Source organism: Apostichopus japonicus, chromosome 15 (genome assembly GCF_037975245.1).
Source record: "Apostichopus japonicus isolate 1M-3 chromosome 15, ASM3797524v1, whole genome shotgun sequence".
NCBI classification, from domain to species: Eukaryota; Metazoa; Echinodermata; class Holothuroidea; order Aspidochirotida; family Stichopodidae; genus Apostichopus; species Apostichopus japonicus.
The window spans coordinates 12884579-12906409 of NC_092575.1; the positions used below are offsets into that span (position 1 = coordinate 12884579).

General features: G+C 34.9%; 1 protein-coding gene across 10 annotated transcripts in view; it reads left to right on the top strand.

Annotated features, from left to right (window-relative positions):
- LOC139980500 (RIMS-binding protein 2-like) overlaps positions 1–21831 on the top strand; it is a 192495-nt gene that overhangs the window by 39880 nt on the left and 130784 nt on the right. The window contains exon 1 of one of the 10 annotated variants that reach the window (XM_071992163.1): positions 4542–4707. The exons of 8 other annotated variants lie outside the window; for them this stretch is intronic. In XM_071992163.1, the coding sequence (XP_071848264.1) occupies positions 4663–4707 (45 nt within the window). In that variant the 5' untranslated portion in view covers positions 4542–4662. Of the gene's footprint in view, positions 1–4541; positions 4708–9403; positions 9420–21831 lie in introns of those variants that run through there. One more of the 10 variants, XM_071992164.1, reaches the window with a different exon arrangement.

The window sequence follows — 21831 nt, forward strand, 5'->3', positions numbered from 1 at the left end:
GCAACCCAACTAGAATTGACTTAAAACTACAGCCTGACTAGATTGACTTAAAGTAACAGCCCGACTAGAATTGACTTAAAGTTACAACCCAGCTAATTGATTTAAAGTTACAACCCAACTAGATTGACTTAAAACTACAGCCCAACAAGATAGACTTAAAACTGCAACCCAACTAGATTGACTTAAGTTGCAACCCAACTAGATTGACTTAAGTTATAATCCAACTAGCTTGACCTAAAGTGACAAAATTATTACAGATTCTTTACTGTACATAATACTGCAACAACTGCCTACAATATTACAGGTTGCATTTAATTGTTTGTCAACAGTAAATTGTTCTTCATAAGCATTTATCTAAGTCTCTTTTTATAACCGTTCCACATTCTGTGAGCATTAATATTAATCGAAAAATAGATATTTAGGGGAAAAAATGCGTATGCTTATTGAAGGGAAAGTAAGGGATGCATTACCCAGAGATTAGCTATCACCGAGATGCGGAGATTAACTCGAGGCTGGTGTTTAAATTTGAAAACCCACTGAAGGAGATGAATTTTGCAGTTTCAATATGCCAACTTTACTTGCCAGCAGGTACTGGCAATTAATTACTTCTTAAACAGAGCAGTGTGATGTGACATGCAGTGTATAAGAAATAACATTTTTTTTTACTCGTTGCCATAGAAAGTGAATTTTTGAAAGCGGGAAAAAATGATTACTTCAGTACACAATTACTAGATCTTGTGATACCTTGGCAATTTATGTTTTATGATCAAAGTACATTGTTTATTATATGAAGTCATAGGAACTTACATTTAAAAGAATAGTCCAGGTCAAAATTTCTTTTTGATATGTTAAAGAGGAACATAATCTCAGCATTCTGATGAAATTTGCATTCAATTCCTATGTACCGTTTTTGAGATATTGACAGTTGAAGTTCTCTGATATTCTGCCAAAAGTGAACTTGAAGCAAACAGGTGTGATGTCATAGTTGCACACTGACAAATAATGTTTTTTATTTATTTTTCAGTCTATTGATTTGACCTTCGATTGGATAAGAGGTACTAGTTTGTTTAAAAGGGGAGGTGAAGTTTATAAAATACCAGTACAGTACCTACAGTACAGTACTGTATGGTTCATTCACATTATGGATGCATCCAATTGTGGAATAAAAAATTCATTTCTGTAATTTTTTTTGTGGCATCAGTACTTCTTTTGCACCTCTCAATCTCTCTCCCGTGACAGTATTTGCTCAACACCGAGCCTCTTGGTCGAGTGTTAACAGATCCTAAAGTTCTTTATGTTAAATTGTGTATAAAAACTTATATAAAACTTTCAAGATCTGTGTAACAATTTATCCATTTTGCAGATGTATTAAATGCCTTCATCTAAAAATATCATATTAACCTATATGGTAAATGTACAATTTATAGCATCCCAAGATGAGTTATCATACTTGCATATCATATCATTGCATATATCACGTAACAGAGCATGAGTTGGTTGTATGCCCGTCTCGTAAAAAAATTTCCGTAATGTGGCATTTAAATTTTCTCTGAAAGATGTTTTTGAAATCGTAAAATTTGCCAAACAAACATTTATCTTTGTCCTCATTGTTATCGGTAATTATTGTTTTGATTTTCGTAAACAAAACTATTACCTTTATTAATTTTTTTTTTCAATGGCACATTACTTTGCAAATTTTTTTATTATGATTTTTTTTATTACTGTCATCTTAAATAATGTTCTCTTTGCTACTTCTTTGTGTGCCTTTGAAAACAAAAGATTCATGTATATATAATGAATATACAAAAGGAACAGCTTGATATGTAATATATGGTATATTTGGAAATCAATTTCAATCTACTCTCTCTTCATGTATACCATCAGTCAGTGTCCTCCAACTTTCCTTTGACTATGTTTTTCTCAACGTCCTTCTCCATCTTCATCTTCCTCTCCTTCTTCCTCTTCTTCTTCGTCGTGTCCTCAATAGTATCGTCAACATATATATGTGAGTTTTGCCTCTCCCGAGGCGTGATCAATAGACTGCCGTTTTAATGTCGCTCATAGGTGACAAACTCTCTTCATTTTATCAGGAGAGGCTTGAACCCTGCCGTGGTACGGCTACTACTATGGTAAAAGAAATCAATAGTGCAAATGTCGTATATTCACTGCTTCGTATTCCACTGAGTCTCGTCCACCCGATACGCCCGTAGCTCAGCACGCATGCGATCAGTCTGTATTGTATGTACACACAGTAGCTGCCTGCAGCAAGAAAGAAAAGAACATGCTATTGCCGGGTCGATATCGGGAACCGGGAGGTGATAATTTTGCTTAAGGGGGTTGGGGGTTGAGGTGGGGGGGGTTGAGGCGGGTAGAGTGTGGGAGAGGAAGAAAAGTGGCGGATAGAAAGATTAAGGTCAAAATAGCTACTTGATCAAAAGATGCTCAGAATATGCATATACATATGCAGCATGCATATGCAACATGCATATATGCAACATGGATAGAAAGATTAAGGTCAAAACAGCTACTTGATCAAAAGATGCTCAGAATATGCAACATGCATATATGCATATGCAACATGCATATGCATTGTTGCATTATGCATATGCAACATGCACATATGCAACATACTGTACATATATGTAATGAGCATGAGTTGCTTTGGGATTGAAGTAACAAATATATGAGTAAAAGTTTGTATATTATGAGCCATTTTTTCAGAGGTCATTCTTTGGACGATGACAGTGTGTTTGTAAACACATCATGTACCCCTTGTTGTAATTACCTGACAGTTCTATTATGGGCAATAATTGTACATAGTTTTTCTACGATCCATTAACTGTATTCACCAGCCTCTTCTTAATTCCCCTTGAATGTGTTGATGCAGGTGTTCTCTAATACACAGGAGGTCATGTGACAGACCGCAGTGTCACATTACGTAGCGTGGTGTGTCGTCTAATTACAAGTCATTGACGATCGTCATTCAATGGGGAATGACAACTTTACCGAAGTTACAGATGGGGATGACCAGACAGATTCACAAATTTGTCATTTGTTTGGCCGAACTAAAAATCTCTAGTTTGAAAATATAGATTGAATACTTATTTCTCTAATGTACTTTTCACCTTGGTTGCCTGTCACCAGTCAACGTACATATTATGCACTTTCCCAATTATCTAACAAGCAAAAACATCGGCTTTTAAATGCTAAAAGAATATATTATCGAGTCTGCTCCCCAATGAAAAATCACCAAGTTTTTAATTAGTTGAAGAATGAAATTCTCATTAAATGTACTTTACATGGAGTTTTTAGGAAAGAAGTAAAGGAGCAGTCGACTTAGCTCTTCAATAGGTATCATTATGTATCACTGTGCCCCTTGACACCCCACTTTGAATCACTATCCACTTCTGGATCATCCCCCCCTTCCTCTTTGTTATTTATCTGATAGCCATTTGGATGGCTGCTAATCTCTCGGTTCCCGATTGCAAAATCGTGATTGCAAGGGCGCATCGGATTTTAAAAGTTAAAAGTATACTATGGAGTCTGCTCCCAATGAAAAGTCGCAATTTCTTTTAATCAGTTTGAAGAGTGAAATTCTCATTAATGTAACTCTCACATGGAGTTTCTTTAGGAGGAGTTGACTTAGCTCTTCAACCTTGAGAGTGAAAAAATAAAACAAAAATACCCAAGAGGGAAAATGCCAACAGTTGACTCAGGAGACGAGATTTCTCCAACCGGGGTATGAAGCCACATTTTCGTTCTAGGGTAAAACCAGAAAACGTGCTGTTTGAGTAGCAAAACATCGTGCAATTCCAATGAGAAGGACAGCGTTCAGTGCTTTGAATCCCACCGAATCAATGTCGTTAAACATCCGCACTCCATGCGAAAGTAAAGAGCAGGCCTTTTTTTTTTCGAGAGAGAGTGAATTTTAGAATTCGCGGACAAAAGTCTGCCTAATTTTTTGTTCTCGGTGTTGTCGGCACAATAGCACACAATGGTCCCAACACGCATTAGTGGCACATCTCAAGGCCTGTAGCCTATCATAATCCAATAATTTATCACTTTTCAGGCAGCAACACATGTTTGTTTTCTCTCTGCCGGGGATAAAGAGATATAAACCACGTACGTATGTATGGTGTCAACGACAGAAATGATACAGTTGCTGTTAAAAGGATGAACATGCCAGCTAGAGATTTTTTGATATAGTCCAGGAATTCTGAATCCAAAATTCTCTAAAATTTTAAGGGAATTGCTAATAACCTCTTAAAGGACTTCTTACAGTGCTCGATCCTCTGGTAGCATCGTTTCGTGGAGGCTCAAACGGACTTGATTTACGTCGGTCATCAATCTGACCTTTAAAGTAAAGCTTTATTGGGAAATAGGAGAAACAAAAAATAAAGAGGGAGGGTTTTTAATGATTATACAGTACAGGCTATTTGGATTTTTGTTTTGTTTTCTTCTCATGTGCTGGCATGGAACACTGAACATGTAAATTCTCTTTGGATAAATAAAGTGCATGATGGTAGAGATTCGTTCAGTACCATAATACTGTGTCAGGTGCTGAAGACAGTGGTATAGGGAAGGAAGGTGAAGTTGTAGTTTGGAGGAGTTTCTTTTTTGAAGGGAAAACCAAAACCAAAACTGAGGAGCGGAGCCTTCAGGATGGCAGTTAACGGAATGGATTATCATCCTTTCTCTTATGTAAAGGTAAGAATTAAGACAATAGAGTTTAATCAACTAATCAGAAAGCTTGTATTGGATGTGTCCGTCTCTGTTTTTCTGTTTCAGAAAGTATACAGTATATCTTCTTCTTTTTTTTTTGGTAAATAATATTATGCAACGATAATTGGTGGGGAGGGGGTTACGTTTAAGTGATTATAAATTGATGACAACATAATCTAAAATTCTGAGTAGAGAGAAATGTGATACTCTAAGAAAAAGACAAACAACACAGTTTGAGTGAGAAACAATTTTTTTTAAAATTTTTTTGATTTTTTTTTTTTTTTTTTTTTTTTTTTTTTTTTTTTTTTTACTTGGACTAATATGTAGGAAAACTGTGATGTTGTGTCATCTGAAGTTAACAGTAACAGTGTTAACAGTAATTACTGTAAAATTACTACACAATGAGATAAAACTTGTACCTGTAACTGCAGAGATATGGAAATTAATGCATATCAATACAGAAACATGATTATAAACCTACAAATCCTTTGAGATGTCACTCAATCAAGAAACCTTCAACTTTTCAATATGCAAACATTGGGAATTGTATCAGCCCCTGCTGTGTCGTAATCATATTTATTTTGCATCGAAGGAAAAATTCCCAGTGTCCATAAATTATGCTTGTCAGTTTTGACGATCCTGGAGTTTGCATGTCCCCCTTCATAATTATCATCAGGGAAATTACATGATATCTTCACTTCACAATTTCAAAATATTCATCTAAATTTGCTTAACTTTTTGTATTTTTATGTGTGTGTATATGCATGCATGTATATGTATGTATGTATGTATATATATATATATTTATGTATATATATATATATATATATATATATATATATATATATATATATACATACTGTACATACATATACATATACATAAAGCTTACAGTGGAACTACAACCTTCCTTACCAGTTTCGAACCTCTGGACATACAATCAGCGTCCATAGCCTAGTGGTTAGGGTATCCGCATTTTAAGCAGGAGGCCTAGGTTTGAACCCCGGTGGAGGCTGGAAGTTTTTCACTCTTCTGGATTTTTCAACTCCCTGCAATTTCAATTATATATCATTTGCCTTTGTTGTTTATCTCCATTTCATCAAACAGTATATATAAATATATATATATATATATATATATATATATATATATACTTATATAAAAGACCTGAAAGTTAGTTTCCTGATCATGAAGTGGGGCTGGTTTTCTTCTATGAGGCAGCTTGTTATGCTTGTTTTCATTAATTCCAATTGCCAGCTTTTAATTTATCAGAGGTTATTCAAGAAAAGATTGATAAAATTTATCAACCTGAAATACCTCCCTGAGTATTCTCACTATATTAATATTAATTAGAAAGTATATATTCATGAGCTTTATGAATATTGATAAGCAAGTATATTTTCATGTGCTGGAGTTGTGAAATTTTGTCACCCAGACACCTTACATTATATCCCGAGCTTCTACTTTCATTAATTCATTAAAATGAAACTTAACTGACCAAAGCCAGTGAACTGAATTGCAGAAACAGGATTTTATGATTGAAAAATCAACCAAATAAACAGCAAACTATCAGGTAATTACCATGGGATTGTTAAAATGTGACTGTTCAGCACATTAATATATTATAATCAATGTTATTCATTATGGAACCCTCCATCAGTCACTAAAAGTTGTAAACCTCAACATTCAAAATTAATCACAGCTTTTTGAATAAGTATGTTTGCAGTAACGATTAATGGACCATGGTATTACCAGCTGTCAATCTCAGATCAAGTGTTCAGGGTTTTTGGACATAAGTGATAATTGTTACCCTGCAGTCGCTACCCCGCCCCCGTTATTAAAGTGGCTCTCTGAGTGTAAGTGTCATTTCCGTCAGGTGGCCTAATAGGATACAATGCCTAATGAAAAATCTCTGAGGTCTTGGTAGCTAAATTATCTCTTAATCTCTAGTTTATTAAAACTTAGTATGAAGCTGCAGTAAGTCTAGCGGACGTAGCTAACTTCTTCAAGTGTTAATTAAATTGAGATGTTGCAGCCTTTACGTATTCCATTGTGAGAAAACTGGATTTGGGGCACATATTTAGCAAGTGATGTGTACTGTACACGCTCATCTCCCGAAATTCTTTCCAAAATCCCTTAGCCCACCCTCCCTCCGCCCTCCCCCCCCCCCCCCACCAGCACTGCACCTAAATTTTCTCTCGCTTGTAATATTAAATCTGTAGTAAGATTATTTTGCCAGTCTTCACATCTAATTTGTTGAGTATTAATTAAAGTTTAATGTCATAGCTACATGGTTGCCTCCCACACCCAACCCAACCCCATCCACCGTACTACCCCTCCTTTTACAATCTGATACTTTCTTTCATAAATGTTTTGTATTAAAGCCAGTAATGATTTTTAAATCAGATTTGTACATTTTTTATTTTTCCTTTCAGTTAGGTTTTTCTTCTTCCTATTTTTCCTTCTGTTGTCACTTTTATATGCAATGCTAAGAATTACTCAGACATCTGTATGAGTTTGGTCAGAAAATTTAATCCACGCCTCTGTGCCAACTTTAAGGTTTTCTTTGAAAGCTGTGGAAAGACGGCGGACGTATTGTATACACCACAGAAATAAGTTTTTTGGTCAGAAAATTTAATCAAACGTCTCAGTGCCAACTTGAAGGTTTTCTTTGAAAGCTGTGGAAAGACGACAGACGTATTGTATACACCACAGAAATAAGTTAATTGCAGAATAGTCGACGGTTTTCAAACCTTCCTTTACTAGAAGAAGACAGCTGAATAATGATTTTAATTTTATAAAGCAAATGCAGACAAGTTACCTTCAACGTCTCATCTCAGTTGGAACTGCTAGCTACTGAAGTCTTTCAGCAAATTTTCAACCATATCAGGGTCTCTTGTATGTCCCAAGCTTACAAATGTTGATCTGAACTTTCAAGTGTAGATTTATATTTCCTACTTTCGTACTGCAAACGATGATGATCTAGTCCGATTTTCCTACGCACACAGTTGGGTGGACTCTGTTGTTTAATGTGAAAGTCTGCCAACCATTATACTAAAAACCCACTAGAATGCAAACTATTTCGTAAATGAGATTGTGGCAAAATATCACACCATATGTGATATTTAAACATGCAAGAAACGCTGTTTACTTTTCGAAAAAGATAATCAACAATCGTTAAACTATTATTTTAATTGGTAAAAAAGTGGCGGTGTATTAAAATCATGGCTCCTTTAACTTACCCTGTAAGATCTCTGCATGTGAAAGATGCCAGAATTAGACATTTTTTATTGCTGAGTAGCACCCAGGCAGTGGACCACTCTCTGACATATCTTTTTTTTTTTTTTCAATTAAAATATAAATGGCAAATATAAGTCATATCTGAGGCAACCTTGTTGTTAAATGATAAATATTAAAGCTCTGTACATACCAAGGACATCACCATAAATGAGAGAGATATGCCAAATAGTTCCCATGGTAACTCTACATAGCAACCCCAGGTAATGCCACTGTAACCCCAGGAGTGCACTGTCTGTGCACAGTGATCCTTGGCCATGGAAATGTTTAATTTCATGCACCCTTGGTTACAACAGTATCATACTTTAAACAAATGGAAGTATTCCTAATTAGCATAATAATTTTGATATATAATAAGAATCTAGAGTTTTCTTTGTTTATAATTGTGATTAAACTAAAATCATCTTTTCGATGAGAAATTTTAAACACCTTGAATAATTTTAAAAAATTTCAAACTACAGCATCATAGCACTTTCACAAAACATTTCACTAGAGTTTGTAGACAGCTAAAACAGAATGTGTTAAAATAATTATATAACTTGAGTAATGAGCCCCAACTAGCTACTACATGATTCTCTTAAGAATAATATATTCCGCTCTCACTGTAAGCGCTTGAGACTTTATCAGCATATATTTGCTCATCCGTGCCTCTAACATCATTAACTTCATGAAGAAAATAATTTAAGGGAAATTAAAAGATTAAGTCGTGCATTAGTCATACAAATTTGAAATACACAGACTCAAAAAGAAGCATACAGTATGTGACTTCTTTCCAAGAAAAATGATCAGAGTGGCATTTAAAAAAAAAATATAAAAAAATACGCACTCACCTTGTTATTTAAATTTGTTTGGGTAAGCTGTAAAGGAAACGTTATCAATAGCTTCCAGATATGCTTTTGATGACACTTCAAAATATGGTTACGAAGAATTATCTCAGATGTCATTTCAGCTTCTTCTTCGAGGAGACCCTCTTTAGTATTCAACCTTACACCTACCCCACAAACGGAGTTTAATATTCATGATTGTTTTTCCCTCCACTTGTTAATTTGAGTCGTTTCTTTGAGATCACAGTCGCCGCGGCGATGCATGGCCGAGCTGCTCGCTCCACACGTCTGCGGTCTCAAGACGTAACTGCTGCCATTCAAGAAATGGCTGGTAACCCTTGACGATAACGAACATAATCAGTCCAGAAGGAAAGCGGTTTTGAGTGCCACGCTGTCATCCCTCGTGCAAATTCAATGAGTTTTACGCATTAGTACGAGATTCCTCGAAAAAAATTTAACCGGACTCGGTGTGCGCCGACGAGCGTTCATGTTTTTAGCAGGGATTTTTACTCTTTTTGGAGTGGCTTTAAGCAAAATTAGAGGAATTTTTGAAAAGGGAAGGTCTATGAACTCCAGGTGAGAATGTTAGGGTCTAATGACAGGATTTTAGGAGAGTATTGCCTTTGGTTTTATCTTTCTTTTTTCCTGCTTTGGACATGTAGCATATTATAGTGTTGTCAGTACTTATAGTGTTGTCAGTATAGATTTGACATGCAGACACACGTTTATATACTAGCTGTTATATATATACCTAATCAACCATGCGATAGAAGCTGGCAGTATTAAGCGGTGTTAACTGAATTGTTGAGTGACCTTTCTGTACAATAATGTTTGCGTTCTTTAGCAATTAGTTAATTTTAAAAGCCAACAGCACAGAATAGTGTATATATGTTATTGGTCAAAATTGCTATGGATGCTTGTGTAGGGTCTGAGTACACGTTTAAACTCGGAGGGAGAATGGCATATGACTTTGTTCATCGATTCTCTTCCGTGGAATATACATTACTTTCTTGGGTTTTGTTTTGCTTTGTGTAATTCTGCTTCTCAAAAGGGTTAAAAGATTTGATTTGTGAATGAGAAACAACATTTGCGTGTGCTTGTATGGTATATGTATGTTAATGTTTAGTACTGTGTTTATATGGCCAACAATAATTACAGAGGTAATAATTATGTAATCTGCTTCATAAAACTCTAGTTTATTGTTTTTGTTTAAATTGTCTCCTCTGTTTCTTCTTTTCTGTAAACGTTTCCTGAGGCTTTTCTCCACCGACCCTTTCCTCTTTTTCTATCTTCAATTAATTTATAAGATTGTTTTAAAAAATTAATTCTTCTAATGTCAGGTATCAGAGTTATACCGAATAGACTGTACACACTGTAAGTGCTTGGACAGAAAAATCTGGGCATGATGCATGTTGAAAATGTACAGTAGTGAACAATCAGATGCATTACAGTAGATTATGTGTTTCTTGTGAGGTTATTTCTTATCCTATCATCAATTTAGGTGTAGTATCCCCCAACATGGTATCAAAAAGTGATGGTATAAACTTACAGTTAAGCAGGCCTTTACTTTGTTTAACAAAGTCAAGAATAACGATAGTTGCTAATTACAAAAGCAGTGTTTTATGTAAACTGCTACATCCGAAGATATTTGTTTGTTGATCTCAGAATAATGCAGCCAATAAACTTTCATAAACCGTTTTAGTTGTATCGCAAAATCGACAAGAAAATTAGGTTTTGTTAGCTAACCGGCTGGGCTGTTGGTATTATTTACAAGGCTAAATTTAGTGGTTAATTGACACGTACCAAGTCAGCAATGTTTTCGTTTGCAAAGGGATAGGCTGAGTAGGTTGAGCTACATATTACTTTGGTTTTTAATCTGCATCCATGAAACCTTGGGGGTAACCTTGAAATGTATTGAATTTGTTCTCATTAAATACTGTACTCAAATACTATCTTATATGGTGGAACATATATGACTGCTGTATATGTGTGTGACCATGGTCATGGTGCATATGTGTGCATTGTCTCTGCCAATGGTTAAAGGGCCTGTGATAGTGGCGGATCCATGGGATCCATTCTCAGAAGGCACATTATATGTATAGTACTGGAATTATGGTATATAGTACAGAAACAAGAGGTGTACAATAGGAGAAAACATCGGGTAAGGCATGGTTGGGAAGCATTTTTGGTGAAAAACTTTGGAGGTTATACCTTGTTTTGATCAAATTTGTGTTTGCAGCTAATTTTTAATGCCAAGGAAGGTTATAAAAGAGGGAAACAGTCGGGTATTTTAGGCCCGGCTTCCTGGATCTTCCTAGAATCTGTCGAATCTGTTATGTGAATTACGATCCCTCCACGGCCACCCTATGCTGAGAACCAACACTGCCATATCACTCACTCCATCTACAGTATAAACTCTGCAAAACAAGCTCTGGACACAGCACTTGGTAATTAATATGCACACTCGGACAATAAATATGCATACTCTGGTAATTAATATGCATACCCTGTGTGTAACTAAAGTCAGTATTTTTTGCCCCTGGTCTCAAAGTGGTAGACCAATCAAATTGCTTGTTGTTGAACATAATGGTTTGAACAAGCACCAAACATGTTTTGTTTGTAAGTAGAGTCTGCTTTATCAGGAACCCTCACAATTGAGGCACTATATGGATAAGTTTGCATACATAATCCATAGTTATGATTATGTCGCTAGATAGTTGTTAGTTGACAATATTCTGAGATTCCTTTGTTCAAAATTCCATTGTAAAGTAGTATTTTGCAAGTTACAGTAACTTTGGTGAATGGGATGGTACAATGTGCAGTCTATTTTTATATGTACATGTGTGTGCGATCTACAGTTAGTTATCCACAATATTTTTCCCAGGTGTTATAGGTCCGGTGTTATGTTAATAAATCAGGGGGTCTCAGGCTTCCCTTCCCTCTCCCCACCCCACCCCACCCCCCCCCACAAGAATGGAGAAATTATTACATATTAAATTTGAAAAATAATAGCACCAGGGAGGGAGGAGATTTTGTTGTTACTTATATCAGCTGACTTGCACTTAGCATTTGTCTACTGTATATAGATGAAAATTGTCACAAATTCTAGAGAAAGTAAATTATCAGACTAAGGCAGCTCCCTGATTTTAATGCAAATTAGACAGTCACCTTGAATTTTTTTACTTTTTTATTTTTTTTAAATTTATCCTCAAAATTTAAACACAACCTTGGAAGAGCTTCAAGGAAACCAAAATTTACCTTCATTACTTTGTCTTTTTCCACTAGCAGTACAATGTTGTCTATTGTTAACAGCTGACTGAGTTTTTGTTAGCTGCACATAACTTCTTTTATGCTGTGTTAAAGTCTGCATGGGACTTACTTTACAGTCTCTTAATTTTGAGTCTGTTTCTGTACACGACAGAAATGATTACATTAGTATAACCTTGGATGAGTAGTTTACGCCTAACCTTTGCCATACGTTAACCGTTGTCATTTCCATCTTCTTCTCAAAAACCAAGTTAAATGGTGGGCATCATGCGTGATGGTTTCTTCCCGTTTTGACATTTATTAAGGTGACTTTAAAGACATAATGACAGCCTTGATGCTACATTAATGGTAGTGATTGCCATGATCATCAAATTATGATGTTCACAATGTTCAATAGCAAAAAAAAAATGATAATAATAATAGCAAGTATAAACATAGGAATGGCTTTAAACAAGGCCAGACAATATCAAAGTTTGGTATGCAATAATTGCGCAGTTTATGGGCATAATTTTGTTGCACATGATACAATATTTTCTGGTGTTTAATACACCAGGTAGCATTTTGCTTTAAGCTCAAAGTTGTTTTGTTGTTTTGGAGACTTCCAACCCCCTCCACCTAATAAAAAGGAAGAAGGATTTGATGGTGGATATTCATAGATTTTCTGAAGCTATTCCATGAACAGAAATCTAATATGATAGATAGTTTTCATTAGTGTGACTGAGTCAAGAATCATTTCAGATAATGTTCGAAAATAAAAGTAACAGTTTCTGAATTTTTATCTCACTTGCTGTTTGCGTCCTGTAAATGCCGTAAAAACTACGCAATTTAAATTAAACTTCATTTGTTGAAAAGCAAAAAAAAAAAAAAAACATCTGGAACTGTTTTAATGTGATCAGTTGCAGCCTTTGTACTAATATTAAGTAATATTTTGGGTAACATTTGACCATTTTGTACATGCAATGACTCCTAAATTGATATTTGTTTGTCTGTTGTTTGGCACATGTACAATTAGTTGTTTGAAATTTGACCTGACTACTCTTTTTACCTGTCACCTCATTCATTTCATTTCATTTCATTTATTTCGTCTAAACATAAGAACAATAGAACAAAGTGGTATAGTATAAACAGGACACTAGAAAAACAATAGAAGTTTATCCAGCTAGCGACCCAAAAATAACAAATAACAATGAAAGAAGGTAACAATTAAGAGTCGAGAAAAATAAACATGAGATAATCAATACTCAGTCAGCGTAGTTTCCAATTAGGTGGGCTTTAAGTTTGTGCTTAAACGTTACATAAGATTTAACAGTTTTTATATCATTTGGAAGCACTTTCCAGGTTTTATAGCAGTAGTTCTTCAAGAGTAATTTACCGTGTTTCGAGTGATGTCTGCCAACAGAAAAATGGGTATTATTCCTCGTACTGTAGCGCCTCACAACTGCAGCACTAACCCATTTCTGCGGCTGGTCACTTCTGGCCTTGCATCCTCGTTAGTTAATTCTCTTTAAATCTGACAAGCTTACATGTACTTTCCACGATCCAAAGTGCTTAGTCGAGTATTTCCTAAATAGATAAATTGTTGATCTTTGATATTATTTGGCGTTTGAGTTTTTATGTCAAATCTTACTTTACACATCTTACTGAACTGTAATTACTTAATTGTATTCTTCTTTCCATGAATATTTGACACAGTTTGCTTTCTATGTTCCCTGTGTATAGTGTTAATTTGTACAACTATCCCATGTCCAAAATAGGCTCAAGTATTGCTCAACTATCCCTTCTTCTTGAAAACGTCTTTCATACGAAATTTTTCATGATTATATACTGATCATTTACAATTGGTTGCCATTATATCATCTGCCAAAAGACAACCCCAAACAAGTATTTAAATAAAGAGAGTGTAAAGGATGCCATTTAAAACTCAAGAGTCACAGATCAGTAGCCAACCTCTCCTCCTCGTCGCCGAGAGATTGCTGACGAGTGGAGGCCCCCGTCTCGTGTCAATTACATGACAGGACGGTGAAGGGCCTCTGATATTGTCAAACAGTCAAATAAAAACAGGTAAACATATTCCCTCTCAACTTGGAAAATTATTGCTTACATAACATTTTCAATCTGTGATGTCTTAGCGAAGTAACTTTTAAGATTTATCGCGTGCATCTCCTGTTCGGAAAAAAATTGTGAAACCGTTTTTAAGGCATGTATATATATTATACGAGAGATTTTCATTATTCTGGAAATAGAGGATTTTCAAAAGTTAAAAATCCTATTTGCAAGGGTCGTAAATTATGACACAACCTCTCATAAAGATCTCTCCTACAGGACCCGTCTCTCCTTTGAACAGGAAATCTCGCATCTGTAATTAGCAAAGCAGACAAGAGATTTGATTCATATGTATAAAGTTGTATACACTATTTTTGACAACAGCCATCTGTCCTGTTAAAGGATCTTATGCGTCCTGTGGAAAAATGGTATTACCTTGTGGAACTTAAATGAATATAGTCCAGGTCAAAATTTCCTTTTTGATATGTTTAAAGAGGAACATAATCTAAGCATTCTGGTGAAATTTGCCATTCAATTTCTATGTACTGGTTTTGAGATATTGACTGTTGAAATTATCTGATTCTCTACCAAAAGTGAACTTGAAGCAAACAGGTGTGATGTCATAGTTGCACACTGACAAATAATGTTTTGTATTTTCTCTATTTTTCAGTCTATTGATTTGACCTTGGATTAGATAGGATTACTAGTTTGTCTGAAGGAGATGTGAAGTTTATAAAATACCAATACCTGTACCTATTGTACATTCACATTATGGATGCATCCAATTGTGGAGTATAAAATTAGATGTAAATTTTAAAGAAAAACAAAACATTATTTATCAGTGTGCAACAATGACATCACACCTGTTTGCTGCAAGTTCACTTTTGGCATGAAAGGTGGCAACTTTCAATGATGACTTTAGGCAGAACTTTATTCTTGTTTTTATCTTTATCCTTAGGTAAAGGAAACACTTGAGTTAAACTAGAAATATTTTCTTTATAGCTATTCAGGTTTGCAAATTTAAAATATAAGCCAAACCTCTGGCGTGCACCTTTAAGGCTAAACTAGATGATGACATCGGTTCCTCTGCAGTGCACTGGCCTTAATAATAGAGTTAACCCTTTTTGTTTTATAAATTCTAGTGGCTTGACCAAAATATATTCTTTTAACTTCAAAAATAAACAACAGTACACCTTTGGATGACATACTGTAGTTCCAACATTTGTAAATCACAAAATTTGTAACACATGGTAAACATGTCATTTTTGGCCATAAAAAGTCTGATGTTTTCCCATTTGATGAGTTTTTGTGTTGCATCTAAGGTCTGTGTATTATTAATAGTCAAGTCACTTTAATCGATGAACCTCAGCTGTTTAAACGGTCATTTCCCCCCAAAATTTAACAAATATATAACTATGAATTAACTTTAATAGTGTGACTGATTTAATACTCCGATTATATTAATACTACGTATACCATCGAGAAATTGACAGCCTAATTCACAATTTTATTTTTAATACTTCAGAGACTTTAGTAATACTACTTTATACTAATACCTACTTATATACTTTTATAGAGTATATAGTTGAATTGACTATTGGTTTTAAGAATGGACATTTTAGACTTGAAGGGTAAACTGCAATGTGATGCATAATTTGATTAATTTGGCATGTTAAGACTACAATGTACGTTATAAGACATATGGAAGTCAAAATTGTGAATGTATTTTGAGTTTCTTTCGCAGTAAATAGTAAATTGATGCTTCATACACCTGCTTCCATTATTCGTAATGAGCTGCCGTAGAGCAGCAGGTGCAAACAGAGTTGGCTGGAGATTGGTTTTTACTTTTACCAACGTCTGTGAAATTAATTCACAAAACTTTTTTTTTTTACCTGGAAGGTTTGAATACCATGGCTCACTCTCTCTATCTCTGTTATCACTAAATTTGTCTCTCGGCAAGGTTATACCGTAAAGAAGATTGCGTTAATGAACAACCTTGAAGAAAGCTGTGACTGCCTTCGTTTGATAAGTAAACCTGGGAAAACTAATATGTCACACACAGCCCCACTCCACACCCTATTACAGTATATAAAAATGTCATATTTCCTCAAAGGGCATCTGTTCTAAATATCCTTGAAATGTTTTAAGTCGACATTTCATTCGGTTGTCATTCAGTGAGAATTCTTCCTTTATTATTTCATCAATTTTGTATACAATTCTGCATTATTATTAATTGCTGATTGTGATTCAACAAAAAGTTCCATCTATATATAACCCTGTTTTTGGTCTGTGTGTATGTGTATAATCACTACTGTAATTCACTGACTTTTGTTTGCTTGGGATGTGAATTTAATCTGCAGCTTCACATCGGTTCATGTCTGAAAAGTTTAAAAATTAAACTCAAGCTAGAAGTAATTGAACTGTATTTAATGTTAGATTTTAGTATATTGTCTCATCTGGCTTTCCATGAACAAATATCTGAACAACAGGTCGTGAAGTAATTTACTTTTTATACTGACTCCAGCCCACTTCCAACTAACGGCAAACTTACAGTAACCTTCAATGTATTTTGCTCCATACCTGTTCCCACACCACTACTGCTGTTGCTCTGCCAGGTCCTTCCTTTTCTTTTGGTAATTAAATATGGTCAAAAAGCTCTGACAGTTGCAGCCACCAATTTGTATGTATTTTGCTGATTGATAAATTCCTGAAAGAAAACAAGCCTCTTGCAAATTTATCAAATGGTCATCTGGTTACTCTTCTTTTTTTCCTTTTTTTCCTTCTTTTTTTTACTTTTACTCATTATGATGACTTAATTCAATCAAATGTTATATTTAATAGTTGAAACATAACAGTATCTTTCAGTTGTAGCAAAGTAGACCCTTCATTACTACTACCTTATACTACTACATTGCATAGCCAGACCAACACATATTGAAACTTTATATTCATAATACCTCTGAATACCTCTAAATCTGATCTTGTGCTACAATGGGCAATTGCTATTATATATTAAGTATGCCACCAACATAGCTCAGTGTTGGGTGTTAATATACCCTGTTACCCAACCTCCTTCTCAACAACATTTCTTTTCAAAGATTTCTTCTCATCTAAAGTGTTAAAATACAATCAACTACTGCTCAGAGAATCAACTGGAGAGAATATTTCAGTTTGTGGTTGAGTGAACATAGTTGCCTCAATGGTTGCTTTAAAGGGACACTGTACTGACCGCATCCAGTGTAAGTCAGACACCATGCATTGCAAGACCATCCAACTACGGTCAAAATCACGGCTCGGAAGTAAAAAAATGATCACATTCATTTGAACATTTTTTCTTCTGAAGTGGAAATTAAAAGGTTAAATTTCTTATAAGGTTTGCTAGAGGCTTCGAAACTGGACCTATGATCAATCATGTTTCTTAGCATTTAAACTCCGCGATTGAGAAGTGAGAAGCTCAGTGTTGGGTGTTAATATACCCTGTTACCCAACCTCCTTCTCAACAACATTTCTTTTCAAAGATTTCTTCTCATCTAAAGTGTTAAAATACAATCAACTACTGCTCAGAGAATCAACTGGAGAGAATATTTCAGTTTGTGGTTGGGTGAACGTAGTTGCCTCAATGGTTGCTTTAAAGGGACACTGTACTGACCGAATCCTCTGGAAGTCAGACACCATGCATCGTAAGACCATCCAACTACGGTCAAAATCACGACTCGGAAGTAAAATATAGATCACATTCATTTGAACTCTTTTTTGTCTGAAGTGGAACTTAAAAGGTAAATTTCTTATAAGGTTTGCTAGAGGCTTCGAACTGGACATATGATCAATCATGTTTCTTAGCATATAAGCTCCGCATTTGAGTTCTAGTGAGAAGGAAGCCATTATGAGCAAACGTCGGTGGGACTCTACGGTGTATATATACCCCTGTTATGTCCCTTACATTTTGTAGTTGAGTTACCTCATTTTGCTCGTCTGAATTGTCCATATAATTTGCGTCAGTTCATAAACTTTGTGTTTATGCATGTGCTTTGCTGTTTCACCCAATTAGTAGTCTCACTATTTACATTGTCGTAAAAAAGGTTAAAAATAAAAACTCGTCATAAGTAGATGAATCTCAACAAATTAGGTTATTTTTCTGGTACAGTTTCAGAAGTAGGTTACATTTTGCCATTTGCTTGCCTCTTAAATTGTGTCGTGCTATTCTTCTGTGTAGCGATGTAAAGCAAGATGAGAAGTAGTGTGTTTATTTTAGCCGACTTGTGTAAATCTAAAGTCCTTGCTGTCTCCTGTGACATCATTTTGTAAGATACACTATCCTTGGCTTGTTTTTGTTTGTGTGATGAAAATGAATTTGCATGGAGTATACTGTATTGTGACCTGGAAACTTTGCAAGACATAATTCACAATATAAGCTAATATTAATAAATATATTGTCATTTTTTTGACAAGGATTTCTATAATGCTAGTAACAACAGTGTATACTTAACAGTAAAAATATTTAAAAAAAACAATAGGTTGCAAAATTTCTTTTTCACAGGTTGAAAAGTTAGTTGGTAGTTGGTACATTAAACAAGATGGAGTTTAATACAAAATAATACTACTTTCAATACCATTTGCTAAAAAATTGTTTGTGTGTGAAGAAACTAAATAGATCCATGAAATATCTAACATGGATATAAAAGGAAAGAAAAAAATGCAACATTTGCTTTCATAATTAGTAAAATACAGTATTAACTATAATGTGTGAATAATTTGAGATATCATGTATCTATCTATATACGTACATATGTATGTATATATATTTATGTATATATTTATATAATTGAAATTCTAGTGAGTTGGAAAATCTGCAGCCCCCAAACCAAATATTTTTGTGAAAATTCGGGCAATATGATAAGAATTTTTTGGTCACCTACTTAAAGAAAAATAAATTGCAATGATGCAGCTAAAAGAAATCGATAGTTTGAAAAAAATCTCCTTGGTAAATAAAATAAAGTTCTAAGCTTGCCCAACTAATTCGCCATTACTATAATGCCATTACTAAATGTAAATAATATGGAAGGTATTAACACGGCAAATGATTGTATGTAATTGGCATGCGAGTAATAACCGATGCATGCCTATATATGATATGTACTTTAAGATGTTGAACGCTCGCGGAGCGCGTGAACAATTTCGATTATATTTTTCGGGCAAGTTGTTACAGTCCCCCAAATCAAATTGGGCTCCTACTGTATGCCTGATATGGGCATAGGCTATGCCCATATCTTACTGATTTTGGTCGTCCTAAAACAGCAAATCTGGAAGTCTGATATAATGCACTTATCAAAACAGCCAAGATTACCACCACTGTAGGAGAGATGTGTATAGATCTGGTGCTTTACCTCCAAAGTGATGGAGGTTGATACCAATAAAAATCTGAATTTTGATGTAAACAACTAATTAAGTCCTCTGCTGGTCGACGTTCAAAGTTGATCTTGTTCATTGGAAGAGAAACTTGACTCGGACAATTAACCGGTAAGATTTGCCCTGCATGTTCTAGATACTCAAAGCGCCTATTTTGGGTATATCTTCTTTCTTGTGATTATATCGTTTTGAATTATCTGGCTCTGTCTAATAGATTAGCTCTGTTGTCGATTTACATTTTACCAAAAAGTGATACCTTGTTATCTTTTATCTGGACCTGGGAGAACTATAAACTAAGATTGTACTTTCTCCAGGCTTCAATTTTTTATGATTATAATTTTTTTTTCTCCCTTCCGAGAAGATTTAGGATCGTTTAGTATTCATGTACTCTTTGGGTGAAATCAATCAAACTTGTCATAGTGGATACAGGCTGTCGGCATCATCAGCATCTGAAATTATTATAAAGCTTAAATTCTTCCAGCGGATTTTGGAATCGTAGTCGTAGAGATTGTGTGTATTCTTGTAACATATAAAGAAACACAGTCATTTGGATGGCTTGCCAATAGCTACTTTTTTAATATATTTAATTCTTCTTTGAAGTACCACTTTTTCTGCTTCTGGCGTTTAATTTACTCTGTTTGGATGTCATTGTGATGGAAGTCACATGACTTATATGTACTGTAAGCATCGACAGTAATTTTGGAAGGTTTGAGATAAGGTAAGGTTAAGAGTCTTAAAAGTTGTTGAAACTTGTTGTATCATTGCAGGTTTATTTCTAGAAGTTTATGTATCATATCAATTATTTTTCGGTATAGATACCATTATCTTGTCATGTTACAATTATAACGTTCCGACGAGGTTATACAGCCGAGCAGAATACCGTAAATCCCTTATGATATCTTAGCAAATTATATCTCAGAGCCAATGAAAATATCCAAATATATTTCATCTAATCTTGGGAGAATTTTTAATTTCCTATAAAGAGGAAACAGATCACTGCATATTAGTGGAGCAAAATATTTGATTGAAGTCAGCGTACGGCATATGACATAATTTATAAAATGTGATTAAACATCTAAATTCTAAATATTTCCTGCTTTATCAACATTACATTTCAGGTTTAAATTAAAGTAAACTAATACTACAGGTCATCTTGATTTTATGATAGAGCTTTGTTTTTAGTTTCTTCCTTAATATAAATCTGCATTCAGCTACTTCTTAACCCATCCCCAAATCCATTTAGCACAGATCACCATGAAATTATATTCCTAGCTGACCATTATCAGTTGATGCATCGCATTCATCACCTTTTATTCAATTAATGCTGGCACGATTAATTCCTATCTCAAATCCCATGAAAGCTGCATGTCCACATAGTTGGGAATTCAGGCATTAAGAGATTCTTCTATTAAGGGAAATTCTCTTAATGGGTCAATGGGAATACCGACGACATTTTACATCGGGATCGAAGCATGAGTCTCGGTATATATGCTGCCACAGTGTAATATATCGCAGACAGGCTGATGTAGGTATGATTATGCCGAAAATAAGTACGTAGTAATATATCAGAAACATGATTGCCAAAGCTATAACATTACAGCATGTATTAGTAATTCAAATGCCTGTTTAAACTGGGATATAATAGAGATAAATTGAGACTGGTAACGTACAGTACAGTACCATATAAACCCAGATATAATGCAGAATTGAGTGTGAAACATTAGTCAAGTGGTTGATATACAGTAAGAGTTATAGTAAGTACGAAGTAAGGCTGCAGTATAGTTATAATAGTGCTAATCATATTAAAAGTATAGGCTAGGTAGGCAATGACTAGCTAAGGCTAGCAGGAGGTTGGTGATTATACGTCTGACAATCACAGTAGGGCCGGACAGTACAACCATTCAGTGCAAACGAGTTCCAACCGGCAGCTACAATGGGGATTCGCTCGCTGGATGCAAGCATGTCCAGAAGTCCTAACTAGAAGGATCTAAACAATACTAACTTAGCATTTCACTTAAATACGAAAACCTACACATCTTTTAAACTGATTCCCTGTACATGCATGTTCTGTATAGGCTTCAGTGTATGGCATTAATGTACACTCATACCTATGTGTTAAAAAATACCAGCCATTAATTATGCATGTACATTGGTATATATGTAGTACTGTGCATAATGACATTATCTCAAAGGATATTCCACTTGCAGAATTGAACATGGTTATGAGCAGCAGCCCATGTTATCTTATATGTTCTTGAGTTTATGTTGTAAA